This window comes from Blennius ocellaris (genome assembly GCF_963422515.1).
Source record: "Blennius ocellaris genome assembly, chromosome: 11".
Lineage (NCBI taxonomy): Eukaryota > Metazoa > Chordata > Actinopteri > Blenniiformes > Blenniidae > Blennius > Blennius ocellaris.
In genome coordinates, this window is record NC_137660.1 from 12913586 (window position 1) to 12928451 (window position 14866).

At 39.6% G+C, this 14866-nt stretch overlaps 1 protein-coding gene across 1 annotated transcript in view; it reads right to left on the reverse strand.

The window, feature by feature from the left end:
* Positions 1 to 14866, reverse strand: part of LOC308137002 (cGMP-inhibited 3',5'-cyclic phosphodiesterase 3A-like) — a gene marked incomplete at both ends in the record, with an annotated part of 76128 nt that overhangs the window by 21595 nt on the left and 39667 nt on the right. Inside the window, 2 exons of the mRNA XM_080505558.1 lie at positions 415 to 675; positions 12460 to 12510. Coding sequence (XP_080361684.1) covers positions 415 to 675; positions 12460 to 12510 — 312 coding nt within the window. The remainder of the gene's footprint in view (positions 1 to 414; positions 676 to 12459; positions 12511 to 14866) is intronic.

The window sequence follows — 14866 nt, forward strand, 5'->3', positions numbered from 1 at the left end:
ATACACTCCTTCATTTGATGCTAAAAGCTCTGAGAGCAGGAAGCCCTCATTAGCTGAAACACGGGAGAAAAGATTAACATATGGAGGGAGTGCCGCGTGGCATATAAATCATTTGGCCTTAACAAGGTGTACTACATTTCCATTTAAGGATTATTCAAGCAGTTTCCAAATAGAATTGTTCTGTGTTTCACAATGGGCTGCACAATGGGGATTTGCACTCTCAAGACACAGCTTGAATATCCCCCACTTCGAGTCTGCGCTCGGGGACTTTCTGTGTGGAATTTTCATGTTCCCTCTGTGCATGTCTAGTTTTTTTTCCAGCTACTTCGGTTTCCTCCTGTTGGTATAGAAAATAAATGGATGAAACATCTTAGTGTCATAAATTAGTACAAATTAGGAGACTTCTTTCTCTACCTTGTGGATGGATGTCTTCTCTCCCTTCTCAGGTCCCTCCTCAGAGTCAGAGCAGGTGTAGGCATCACTGGGGGTAAGCAGGGGGGCCGGGCGGGGCCGATGCAGCGGCTGGAAGGTAAGCTGGGTGGTTAGCAGGTTGCTGACGGCACGCAGCGACGTGCAGGTGTTGGGGGGCAGGGAGGGGTCCGCCAGCAGGTCCGTGATCAGTCCGTGCGCTTCTCCCATCACGGCGATGTCCACCATGACAGTGGTGCCTGATGACTATTGGGATGACAAGGAGACAGAGAAGCGGGAAATAAACAACACTGCCACTGCAGCTAATGTGAGATGATGCTAATTAGTGGCTCGGTCTGATAGCGGCTGAGCGCCGCTTCTTGGTGGCAGGCGCGAAGAGCAGGTGCATAAAGTGTGTCAGCAGCTCCCTTGTGACAACATAATGTGGTTAACTGTGGCATTGGCATCACTCTTGTTTATACTACAGAACTGGAAGTCAAACTATGCAGAAGTGGATGACGTTTTTAGGTTACAACAGCTTCATCCTCTCTATGAGAGCAATAAACTCTAAATATATATTGAGTTATTACAAACACTGTACCTAAAGAAGGCCCACAGTGGGAGTTATTAGGATTTCATTCAAATTCTTGAGTAAGACAGAACTCGCTTTTCATTATTTTGTACTATTGGAACTGTATTCATCCTTTACAAATGATTATGCAGCGGCTGTATTTAAGCCCCACCTAACAGCTCACTTCTTACTACATAATGAACCTGCAATCATTGAGTATTTGTAATTTGACAGCAGCCTCATTGCATTGTTGCTGCTGCTCAGTCTTAATGATATTATTATGAACTCTGTGCTGACGGCAGATTGTCCATACTTTGCCAAAACGGAGTCTTGGCAGAAGTTTGAAGCCGGAGCGTTCTCCTTAAAGGATTTCCTTTAAAATGTATTTAACCTCTTTCATATGACCCTGTTGGATATGAACACCAAACAATGTAAAGATCCACATGGGACGTGAGTAATCAAGTAATGAAGAAGCACATTAGATTTCCTTTCACTTAATGTTTCACTCATCCGTCATCTCACATGAACAATGGTTCCTATTAGTATGGCATGGCAGCAGTAATACCCAGAGAGCTGTAGCACGGCGTTGTGTGGTCAGATTTCAGATCTGTATTTGATTCCATAGAATTGTAACCCCCCCACACGCAAATCACACCCCATACATATTTTATGTACAGGCAGTACATTTCCGAAAAATTCTAATCAAATAGTTTTCAGCAAACTGCACCACATTCCTGTCCCGTTCCTACATTTCCCCAGATACCACTGTGTCACTTTTTAAGTGGATTCACTGAAGCATTTTTTTTTTCACAATCACACACTAAAATCACACGGAATTTAGATATTGCCGTCAAGGCAGATTTTGAAAAAAATCCCTAAAAAAAAATATAATTGTTTTCAGCAAACTGCACCACATTCTTGTTCAATATGCCCCCAGGTACCTCTGTGTCCATTTTCAAATGGATTCAGCTTATTTTACATTTACACACTTATATTACACCCAAAACATGTAACGCTGTACAGTCTGATAAAAAAAAAAAAAGAAAAAGAAATCCCCACAAGTACAATGAAAGTATATCTCAACTTATTCAGGATGGTGTGCAGTGGCATCCACTCATCTCTCTCACTCTCATTCTTTCCTTTGATGTTTTTGGGGGAATATTTAGAAATCTGCCAATATTTGAATAAATTAATAATTACTTACAACATGAACTTATGATGTTTTTGTTTTTGTTTTTATCTCACATGACTATAATAAGGCAGCTGGTGGATCCACATGCTGCACAAGGTGCCCTTATTTTACACTGAGCATCTGCCGCCAAAAATCTGTGCACGCCACTGAATATCATGTTTTTTTGTCCCATATTTGTATGAGAGGCTGACAGCATGTGCTAAGGGGAGTAACGGCATTTGTTTTTTTCCACTTAAAGCACTGACAATAAATGAAATGTGTATTGTTAATTTGGTGTCACTACATTGCCCACAGATGTGTGATTGTGTGTGATTTGAACTCTGATGCCTGCTGGGATCAGATTATGCACCCTGCAAGTTAGATGAATAGTAAAACTGATCTAAAAATAAGTTCCCTTAAAAGTCTCTCTTGCCCTTCTTTAAATATGTTAGTAAAGTAATGGTTTTAACTTGTAAGGAATTATAATACATCCCAAAATTGAGATGTTATATAGTAATACAGAAAAGGCTATATCTAACCTTAACAGAAACTGTGTTACATTAATACAATAAACATGTAAACCATCATGTTTTAAAAAAAGGCACTTTTGCTGGTACCAAAAAAGAGATACAGTCAGACAACAACCAAAAATAAAAGAGCTACTGCTCCACTATAATTGGGATTTTCCAACTATAATGTGCGATTGAGATTTTCAGTGGAGTGTTATACAGTCATGCTATCACACTGGCCTATGCATTTGCATGGACACTCGCACAGCCTTACATTCACTCACACATCACAGGCTTTATTTTATACCTTATATGGCTCCTTCTAGCTTAGAGAAAGCACAAACATCAGGAGGAGCAGAGAGCGGTACTTCACAGTAGTGGACGTTGACGCACCAGCGGTGCAGCTGTTGTATTACTTGATGCTTAATGGATGGATTCATTAGCTGTTTCGCAGCGAGTATCTGACCTTTGACTTCCTCTCTTCTGACTCCTCAGATGGCCAACAGCCATCATCTGTTTCTGACCGTCTGCCTTGTGGCTTTGAAGACCGCAGCGTGGTGTGAGCCTGCCTTGTTTTCACGTGGTAAAGTGAAAAGTTCACAACCCGCTCTTAATTGCTGTGCCTCCAGGACTCGAACAACCACAACTAAACACAGGTCAGTCCTGCCTGCCAGCTAATTTATCTAATAAGCCTGAGAGTTCCTTTTTCCTCCAAAGAATGTTATCAGATTTTTCCTCCCCAATGTCCCATTCACTTTGACACCCGCTGCCAGGCACCCAGAATTATTGTGTTTACACTGGCTAAGTAGCGAGCAGTTGACCTGAACAACACATGTGTGAACACCTTTCATTCACAGCCACTTGTGGGAACGGCGTAGGTTTTGCATTTTATTTTTCTTGCATCTTATCAGATAAGTCAGGGTATTTATATATATATTTTTACCCAATGGTCTACAAAAATACAACAAAAGGGTATGTGTTCCCCTTGTGTTGGGTAGTTCCTTCACATCTTTAAATGCACATTTGATGACAACACTCAGTCAATCTGGTGCAACAGCAACACAAAAGGATCTCCAAACATGTGTTAACTCACATACAAACAGTATGTTGCAGTAAAGCAACTGGTTCTAACATTAGGTTTCACACTGAAAACTCAAAAGTGAAAAGTTTTGTATTTTAAGTCTTACACACGTATAGTGATTCTGAAACAAACAAAAGCCGAGTCTTATACAACGTGCTATGTAACACTATTACTCCTGACGGTGAATGGCTATTAAATGTTTATTATTATGCAATTAGTCTTAAGGTGATCATGTGTGAAAACAGCGAGACAGCTTCTTTCTGATGTGGTATCATTATTTACTCTGCTGACTGTTAACTTTAGCATGGGTCAACGGCACTCATTATAGAAGTCCGGCAATTATCAATATTAGCCTCTATCCACTTAAGCTGTGATGTATTTTAAGCCCACACAACGCAGATTTACAAGTTAGTGCAACTCACTGTAAGTTGACATTAGGAAGAGTTAATATACTGCAACATGAAGGTGCAAGTAAGCACAACTTAGAGTTGGGTCAATAAAAAAATGAATTCAAAGTTCAGCTAACTCAAAAGCATAACCCTTTTCTATGTTTTTTTTTTGGGGGGGATGGACATAGCACACATGTGAACATAGATAAATACTCTTTGTGAGGAGGATGAGTACTATTGTGTTAAAGTTGTGCTGAAATGAACCCTGTGAGGGGAAGGTAATGATAAATGTTTTGGGACTGAATGTGGGCAGACATGAAGAAATTCAATGCTCTGATACTGACATGAAAGATCAATTGCAGTGAAAGACTCCAGGTACACCGGTTGCATTTGAGACATGATCTTTAAGACGCAGCAGGAATCTGGCGTCTTTCTTTCACTTGATTTGTACTATTCTGTCTTGGAAAAATTGCACATACTTGCCTGCTACAATACACAAACTGTTTCCTAACCGCTCTGCTCAATGTTTGCAAGTCAAGGAGTTAAAACTTCAGTTTGACTGCAGGAAGAGATAAAGAATGTGAAGTTCTGGCCATCTCTGGCTGGAGCTATTGTGTATCCCTAAAAAGCTGAATCTTGGCTGGAAAGTACATCCTGATGTTCCTAATCTTTTGACAATCTGCAACTTTCAACTTAAAAAAAAAAGAAGAAAAATCATCAATGGACATCCTGAAAGGGATCAAACTGTGAGTGTGTTGCATAATTTCACGGGGTTATATAAGCATTTCCTGTCAGGTTAGATGATTAGTGTCATTCATCAGCCACCTCTGCAGCCGCCCGCTTCACTTTCTGAGGGAATGGAGCACCACAGTGTGACCCCTGTCCGGGAAAAAGCACTGAAATCCCTGGGGAGGGGAAAAAATCGTGATATTTTACTGCAACTCTCAGTTGGACGTTCCTACTTTGGACAGTAAATCTTTTGTTTTGAATTTAACTTACAGTACTTTTGCGATGAAAACATATATATGTTAACATATACTTTCAGAGTGGGTACTGTTCCCATCAAGCACCAATTCTTGTAACATTTTTGTTTATTGCGTTTGTTTATTGAGTTTGTTTTGTTTAACAATATTGAGCGGTACCAGCCCAGTGAACGACCCAGACTATGGAACTAGAGTTGTGACCTTTGATTAATAATTGCACGAGGCCCGCAGGCTGTAAAATGCACAGGTCCACCCAACACACATGCTTATTTTCTTTGTCCTCTACAGTGAGTTTATATGAGCTCTTTTTAACTGCTGACTTGCACAACTTTCAAAGCAACCCGCACACAGTCACAACTCTCAACAACTGTGTCTGTCACTGGCTCAAACTCCTCTCTGTTGGGGATTTGGTGAAAAAAATCCATCCTTCAGAATTCATCAGTATACCTCAGAGAATAGTGAGGAGGAAGTTTGACAGTAACTACATTCGAGAAAAAGAAAATGGAGTTGGTTTATTAAAACAGCAGCTTTCTTACTTTAAAAATTATCCATCATTTCATTGTTTATAAGTGAGATGAATGGTTTTTTGGGGGGGTATTAAATACAACGTAAACATAACCATCAGTCAAGAAAACATCTGGAAGAGCACAAGGCTGAGGCAAAATAGCCTTTAAAATATTCACTTTTATACACATGAAACAAGCTGCTTGGCACTCTATTGAATTCACTCTATTGATGTTTGACTTGGAAAGGCTGAGAGAATATAATATTACAAATCCTGGATTAAAAAAAACACATTTGGACGCCGAGAATGATTGTCGACTATTTTACTGACTCCACAAAAGTGAGACGTGTCAAAGCAAGGGTCTGACCTTTTTGGGAAATTTGCCTTTTTGGGGAATAGCAAGATGACAAAAATGATACATTACTAATTTCTCCTGGGTTGGCTTGGCACAAACAGCGAAAGCACCGGATTCTGACTTTCATCCAAATCTACAGCTGACTGATTTAAATGTTAAACGGATTTATTTATTGTCATTAAATACATTGTTTGTTGTTGAATAACTGTTTCTTGATTAATAACAAAAATGTTGCATTGCCCAGTGCTGCTGAAAAAAGTTAAAGATATTTTCTGATACATCAGACTCCAACTTAAATACCCCAGATTGTATACATGAATATTATATGGCAAAGTCACAAAAATACAGTCAATTGAGAAATCTTGAGGATAAATTAAGCAACTATGTATTTAAACAAACTATTTGAAGTTGTATTATCATTGGGATATTCTTGTGTCACATGACCATGCTGTCCTGTGCAAGCTGTTTATTACTAAACACCAAGTCGTCAATTCATCGCAGAACTAACAATCGAATAACCAACAACACCCAAAAAAATAGGTTTAGGCAATCGAAGTAACATCCAATTAAAGGACAGGGTCAATGTCATCAATGGGATTCAAATGTCCAGAGATAAAACAGCCAGTTATCAGCATTGCAGCAGAGAGAAGTGTAGGGCATGTGCTGAGGTGTGTTCTAGAAATCCCAAATACAAAAACACATGTTTCCAAACTGCAACAAAATACTTGAAATGTGTAAAACATGCAATCTCTGAATAAGAAGCAGGTATCCTTCCACCAGCTATTGCAAATGTGGATTACAGCTTCAAAATATCATCTTGTTCAGGACTCTTAACCTAACCAGTGTTGGGCAAGTGCCTCAAAAAAAGAACTTGGACTCAAGTTACTTTAATTGGAAAAGTAAAAAATAGATATTTTCTGTCGCATTCGGGACGTCTCAGTTGTGTGTGCATGGTTGTATGTGGCACATCAGACTCAGTCATCAGATTGAGCTGAGATTACAACAGCTAGTTCTAAGTTGAATGGTGGAATAGATGTAATATTTAGGCTTATTTCAGTTAAACAGTCATTATTAAAGTATGGAATACAATTTTTAGCATTGATGCCGAACTTCACATAATGCTTGCTCCTAAAAGCAACTGATGAATGCGAGGCGAAGCAACTGTAAATACAAAAAGGTTTTTTTAGGGTTACGACATGCTCAAGCCAACAAGGAGCAGACTAGAGAGAGACAGCAGGTTTCCACCTGTTTTAATCTATAAAAAAAAAAAGTAATGCACAGTTTACATTAATGTATTACTCTATAACTTATTACCAGTACTAAATGAAGTATCATTGCGCTATTCTTGATGTTGTTTTTGATGTGGACCAATCTCCGCTTTCTACAGGTTGTGAGTTTTAATTAAAGTTTTGATTTGTTTTAATCACTTCTTGATAGAACCACTGCTGCAGCTCTACTCCTGTGCCAGGTCCTCGAGCCAAAGTAATTACCACTAATCTGTATCAGATCTGGTCACAAACCCCCAGGTTGTGCCGACACGCTACATTAGGTAAAAGTGACCATCAACGTCAATAAACAGCTTTTATGATTCCTGCACAAGCAAAGTCATACGCTAAGCCACGGTTGACTGCTCTGTTATGACATTTTAGCATGAATAACAAGAGTGTGCATGATCAATGGTCTTAATTGCCTGCGTGAACACAGTTTGGAAGAGTACATCAATAGACATGCCATAGATTAACGCCTGCACAGCAGCTCACATAAACAAAAGTGAGCGCCAGTGAAAACAAACCAGTAATCATTGCTGAGGAGTGAGAAGCTGCTTGTGCACGCAGATCCTCGTCTCACCGAAGGCACCACTCAGCTTTATAAGCAGCTTTGAGTTGGAAAAAACATTGCCCTAAAATACAACAAATAAAATCTACAAACAATTATTGAAGTAGAATGGTGTACCAAAGTAACAACACCCATCCATCAAATAATACCAACAGATACTTCAAATGAGTGTATACATGCATCAAGAATATTTAAATACGTAGATATAAACTGTCAACAAAGTTTTTATCCCTCACATGATGGAACAGTACAAAACAAATCCACCTGATGTTGCAATGGAAAATATGATTGTTGGTGTTCCTGCTATACTCCTGCAGAGGACAGTCCAAATGCATCTTGTGCAGCAAACAGTTGCCAATCCTTCTGCCTAATGACAATTATTAATGGGACACACAGTCAGCGAGGTCACAGACTTGTAATGTTTGAGACAGTCCACTATGTGAACTTTTAACCCCCTGGGTCCCTCATCTAAACATGCAGTCTTCTAGTAAAACGTCATGATATGTGGGCCTCTAAAATTGTGCAACGGTGAGAATATAATGCATCCCAGAGGAGAACTGGGGGATAAATGCCTCTGGGGTCTGCTGGAGAGAGAAAGCTATTTGATTCTCCCAGTAAACACTTTTCAATAATGTAAGCAACTCCGGCTCTTCATACTGTAAGAGGCAGACACACACATCGCCCTGCTTATTTTGCAATTAACTTCCCACCAACACACAGCAGAAGTGTGAGAATGCGCTGAGCAAGGAGCGAGGGAAATAGATTTAAAAAAATATATATATATATATACAGTATATACTTGAGCTTTTTGTCTGAGAAATCATTACGGTGCAATTTTTCTATTTTAGAGATAGTGCCAGTGAAAATGTTCGTAATTACATCTGTCCATATGGATTAATTGGAGGGAAGCTGAAGACATGGCGACCCAGTCGACTGAGAATAACAGAGGAGTGATACGGTGTGATTCACAGCAGAAGGGTAACATAAAACTCCACCGAGACCCTCCCAGCCCCTTGTCTCAGCTCATACTGCCAAAAACTAGCAGCGCTGCACTTCCCACTTCCCGGCTAAACCTCACCCCCTCCTAAACCCTCCATCAGACTGAAGCGGCGTTTGGCTGGGCCCTCAGCTGCAGCCAGGATACAATTACACACTATTATATATTTTATTTAAAAAAGGAGGGTTGTTGGGGGGGGGGGGGGGGTATGTAGAGGGGCATCAAAACAAAACAGAAAGAAATAACTGCCTCATAAAAGATTTACTGGGAAAGGTCAAATCAAATGATCCCAAACATGCCACCATCTCCACATTTTATTTCCTTCCACATATTTAAGCACGTTAGATTCCAACAAAGGAGCCGACTTGAGATATCGAAAAACAAAAGAGGCAGACAGGGCGGGGGGAGGCAGACGCAAGAAAAGCAAGCAGGAGGAGTAAACAAAATAGATGCATGGGGTAAATCGCATGGCTCACTCTGGGGGTGATGAGTGAGTGATGATTTATCACGCCGTACAAGTGATTAAACATATATCTATCTTCTGCACTGCAGTAGGCACAGTGATTCGTTTTTGAGGAACTGGCAAAGAAAAAACAACAGTCAACAGTTCAAACAAAACCCAAGTTAAAAAGTCTCTCAGAAAAATGGAGACAGCTCAGATGCACATCACAGAAAGCAGTAGCTGGAAAAATGTGCAATTCCTCTGTGTTGCATTATGTTTGGCAAATTCAATCATTTCAGTAAAGTCAAATGTTTATATTCTTTCTCAGCCTCCACTTTAGTCTTGCTACAAATAAATGAGAAAATAGTCCAATTGAGACTGTTATGATGGGCGCAACCACAAAAAAATATTCAGAGATCATGTTCAACTCCCAAACTTGCACTTTCATTAGTAATGATCAGTGTTTAAAGTGCTTGCAGTGATTTTGAGGAATCGTCAACATGACTGCAATGTCACGGTTTGTCTGCCTCACAGACCGCTGCTTCAAACCTTTCTGTAGTTTACAATAACAGTCACAAAAATCCAGTCTTACAAACACTGTTTTCTCCAAAATTGTCCCTGGGTAATATTCCAAAACCAATGTGTTTCCAAGTTGAATACAAATATTTAAATAGCTTTTTCCATACATAACTTCACTGTTCGTTCAGAAGCTAAAACATCCACTGCTAGTTTTGTTTTTTTTTTCTTTAGATGGGAGGGGGGAAAAAAACGATGTGGTTTGGAAAACGAGCTTGCTAATGTGTGCATGTTGGCGACTCCAACACACAGCGGTGATCAACCAAGTGCTCTGGTCTTTCTGTGTGATTTACACATGCTATGAGGTGCTATGACAAAGTGAAGTGCAACCAGCTTCTCCGACCAGCAGCCTGGACCAAAGCAGCAGAGCCAAGGGAAAATAGCCACGAGTTGGGGGTTTATGCCAACACAAGCTTCGGCTTCTTACACATCTTGTCAAGTCTTTGGATTATTACGGGATTCCACTGATGAATGCGCAGCACCAGTCCAAACCCCCCTTCCCCCAAACAAAAAACGGACTGCACTGACCACTTAGTCTAAGCTGCAGCTTAGGAAATGCATCAATCAAAAAAATATGTGCTTGCCTACTAACCCCACATAACAAAGTGATATGAGCCTTGGACAGTATTTCAAAAGGGTAACATGCTATTTGAGGGTCTCTTTATTGTGAAAGCAGTAGCATAATCCCGTGGAGGCTGATTTTGGGAGGAGGATACCACTCCACGAAGCCTGGGCATCTCAGGGAAATTATACAGGGTGTAATTTGTTTTCAAGCCCAATTCTCTGCTATGCAATTTTGCTCTCTACTTATGAAAAATCCCCTAATACCCCCCTGACCATAACTGCATTTATTGCTACCCAAGCATACACTGTCACAGACACAGCATCTATTCATTCTGCAAAGGATATCCTCCTGATACGAGAACACAGAGTACAGAACACACCAATACTGTATATGGCTGCGCTGATGCCAAGGCCATTGTTTGTTCTTCATGTACTCCTGACGTCTTCCCTGTGGCTCTGCAGCAGTTCTATGCATCAATTATCGCACACGCGCACACGGGCACACACACACACGCACGTGCACACCTCCTGAGATGAAGGGAAAGGTAATCTAAAAGATGTGTCTTTGTGTCTGACCTCTACAAGCTGTCATCTGTGTGGAGACTCTCAAGCATTCATTCTCAGGGTTTCAGTGGTATATGCAGGACCACTTCACATGCCCGTGTCCTTTAAACAAACAGTACAGTACAGACTCCAGGAGGAAGTGACACCTCCGGACATGCTGTTTAACCACAACTAAAGTGAGTGGGTGAACAGGCCCGTCAGTGGTAACGGTTTTCCTGCTTGCGTCATTTATAAGGTGTGTGTAGGCGAGCGACAGCTATCGGGGCCGACTTCCTGTGTATGTCTTCTTGTCAGCCGTTATTCATTATTGCTGTATCTCTCAGTATGGAGAATAACATGCACAGCCACATACATCTCTGTAATGAAGTAGTATTTTTGTATCTTCTCAAGTACATAATACTCCTCATACTTTGGTACATTTTATGTATATTTTTTTATGATTACCATAGTGAAATTGTTGTATAAGTACTTTTATGTATACTTTTTTTTTCCAGATGCCTGCTATCGACATTTCAAATAAATGTGTTTTTTATTAAGTAAATAATCTTTCTTAAACTAGCTGATACTTTGAGTAGGTTTTTTGAAGAGTAATATAAATCTATTTTGACACGCACAATATTGACCCGTATCATAATGCTGTATGATATAAAGATAAAAAACATGGTGTTTCTCGAAGAAATATAAACATTTTGGTAATTCGTATATAATTTGTACCATATTATTTTATGTGTAAATAACTGTATATGGTGGCAGATATTTTGTCATGAGATAAAGTTAAGATAAAGTTAAGTTCAACAAAACAAACAATCAATCAAAACTGTAATGCCAATATTTTTGACAGCAATCCTCTGATTTTTAATTATAATATAAAGTTATTAACTCAGATGTTTCTGTGAGATTGTTGCATTTACTTTTGTGGTGCAAAAGAAAGGTTGTAGAGCTGCTGCTTCTCTTTGTTCTGCTCATAGTTCTGGATGTTTGTGGGTTTTTTCTTCTAATATTCAGTGCTGTGGCTTAACTTGGTAGCTTGTGTCAATTTGTGTGAACTGCATGGATGCTGCTTTTTCTTAGTTTGGAAAACAGAAGCAGTCACTTTTTGTAATGTCCCTTTATGTCCATTAGGTGACAGTGATGAGTTTGGCTCTTGTAGTATTGATCATTTTTAGCTAGTCGCTGCTGAGAACTTCCATTCGTCTCAGCATTTACAGACACTTTGTACCTGTTACATTCGTAAATCCCCGCAACACAATAAACCTGAAACTTCAAGATGACACACCTGTTTTTATCACATTGTGGTTCTTATTTTCTCCCACTATATCTTTAATATTAAATGAAAAATAATGTTTCCAAGTCAGTATAGCTATGTACTCATCCTAATTGAGGCACTTTAAGTCACTTCTGAATGTGATCAGAAATTAACTAGTAACTGTAAACAAGCACTAATTTTCAGTAACTTGCACAACCCTGTTAACTCTCGGCTCTTCCCTCGTTCTGGGAGCAGTGCTAACCTGTGATCCTCGGGAGCCCCTCTTGTGGTCCCAGTCTGGGCGAGAAAGCATCTGCGGGAAACAGAAACAGAAACATGTTCAAACCACAGTCCTGCACATCATGTTTCTGTTAGTTTTCTGTGAGAGAGGCGGCTCCAGAGGAGACACAGTGTGGTGAAGCAAAAAAAAGTATTCGGAGCAGGACTGATGCAAAAAAAAAAAAAGTAAAGGAAGGATGAGGAGGGGTGAAAATGTTCCTAAATGCAAAAATGGGTTTTGTCTGTTTTTCGCTTTCTATTAAACGCAGACATTTAATGCAATTTCACAGTCAAGTTTAGTTTACTTTAGCTCCTATTCACTGCCCGAGGGGCTTGTGGAGGCTGAGGATTTTTGTGCTGTCTAATTACCAGCCGCTGTGTCCTCCCACAGGCCTTGTAAACCCGTTTTCCACATTCTTAGGAGTCACCAGATGCAAGAGTGCAGCTCTGTCGCTGATATTTGGTGAAGGCGCTACAGGAGAGCCAAGTCAACATTAACCTCAACACCACCCTTGCCTCTGTTGGGGTTTTCTGCCCCAGAAGCCCAGCCTAAGCCGGTGTGTGGCTGTGATAAATTGCTGCTCCACGCAGAGAGGCACACTGCTCAGTGTAGGAGCCAATTTGATAATTCAGGTGTAATTCACTATGTCAGTGGAGGTCGTTCACTTGTGCGATGCTGTGAGTGGAAACACTGGGATAACAGTGGGGTATCTGCCTGATGCTTTTGAAAGGTGTAAAGGGAGATGCTTTGTTTTAAACAAAAAAGTTCCTGGTGCACTTTCTCATCAGAAGAATCATTCATTTATTTGTATATCTATAGGAACACAGGATAGTTTCACGTATTATTTCTTCTCTGGTTATCTAAATACAGTTGTCACGAGTTTTTCTTTAGATGCTGGAATATGATACTTTTATCCCCCACTCCAGTTCACTGGAGGTCAACAGAAATTGTGTTTTATTGCTTGCAGCAGTAAAGCGTTAATTAAAAATTCTGCAGCTCTGTATCATAGCAGAAACTGCATCCTGTGATTTAGATAATCCACAGTCCCTGCTGCAGGCACATGCCAGGGACTATTTTCTTATTGAAAAGTTGTTACAATTTAAAATGTTTAAAAGTGAAAATTAGCATTTTACTTGATTGACTACAAAATAATATAAATTAGTGTCATGTTTGCAAACTCCTTGATGGCAACACTGATCAAAATCAAACCATTCACATTTTATCTCAGAGAAATTTGAATTTGAAGTATTAGTGTGTAAAGTTTAATATTCAACCAACTATCAAGCTTAAAGTTTAAAAGAAAAAGTCTGTGAACTGTTTGACACTCAGAAACCTCAGCTAATTTGCTTCATCTGCACCGTGTGGGCATGGTTTAATTAAATTTGATTGACAGTGACCAACATAAACAAACAACCCTCCAGCTGTTATCACATTTCAAGACAAATATTGCTAAATTATTCCTAAAGCCTGGTAATCTCTTTTTCCAACTCAGCTCGGCCCACTTCATACCAGCAAAAAGGAGCAGGATAGATCCTCCTCATGGGAAGCCATGTCCATGGGAGAGCCTCACACTGCTCTGTATTTGTAGAATCAAAGTTTTTTTAATGTTGTGAATTAAATTGGAAGTAACAACAGGTTTTAAAATCACTAAATGTTCTTTTTACTTCCTTAAATGCTTCTTCAGCTGGGTAAGACACACTGTCTGACTCTCTGGTTTCCTTTTCTTACTGTATAGCTCATCCTCTGGTCAAGGTTCTGGTAACAATAGACACCACTTTAATGAAAGTCATCAGACTTTAATGAAATGCAAAATGAGGGAATTCCCCATTTTCTAAGAAAACATCTTCATTTTCTCATACTTAGCCCATTCATCATGGCTATCAGATGCTATCTGCAATCGAAACAAGCTACCAGCTGTGTTGGTGCTAAATGAAGAAGACATAAACATCGGGATGAAGCCAGTCTGTGGTGCTTGTTTTAATTTGTTTTTTCACAAACTGCAATGGAAAACACATTTCAGAAAAACCATGAGCAAACAGGAAAACAGGAAAAGGAAAAAATTAAACTAACCTGTATCACTTTCTCAAAAACGCACAGTAGTTTTCTCACAATCCGATAGTGTGAGTTGATCACACCTCTAAATAAATATTAAGGTCTGTCTTTGGTTCAAAAGTGTATCATTGTCATCTGTTCCTGTTATAGGTCGAGTTGAGTCTCTATTCCCATTGATTTATTGAGGGCAACTTTACATTTATCTAATTCAATGTTTCTTTCTTCCCAACAAAAATAATTCTAGCACAAACTTCAGATGTGGCAACTATTTTAAATACAGCTCCGAACTACACCAGTAGTTTATCCTGCAGGACATCAACTCCAACTACTTGATGTT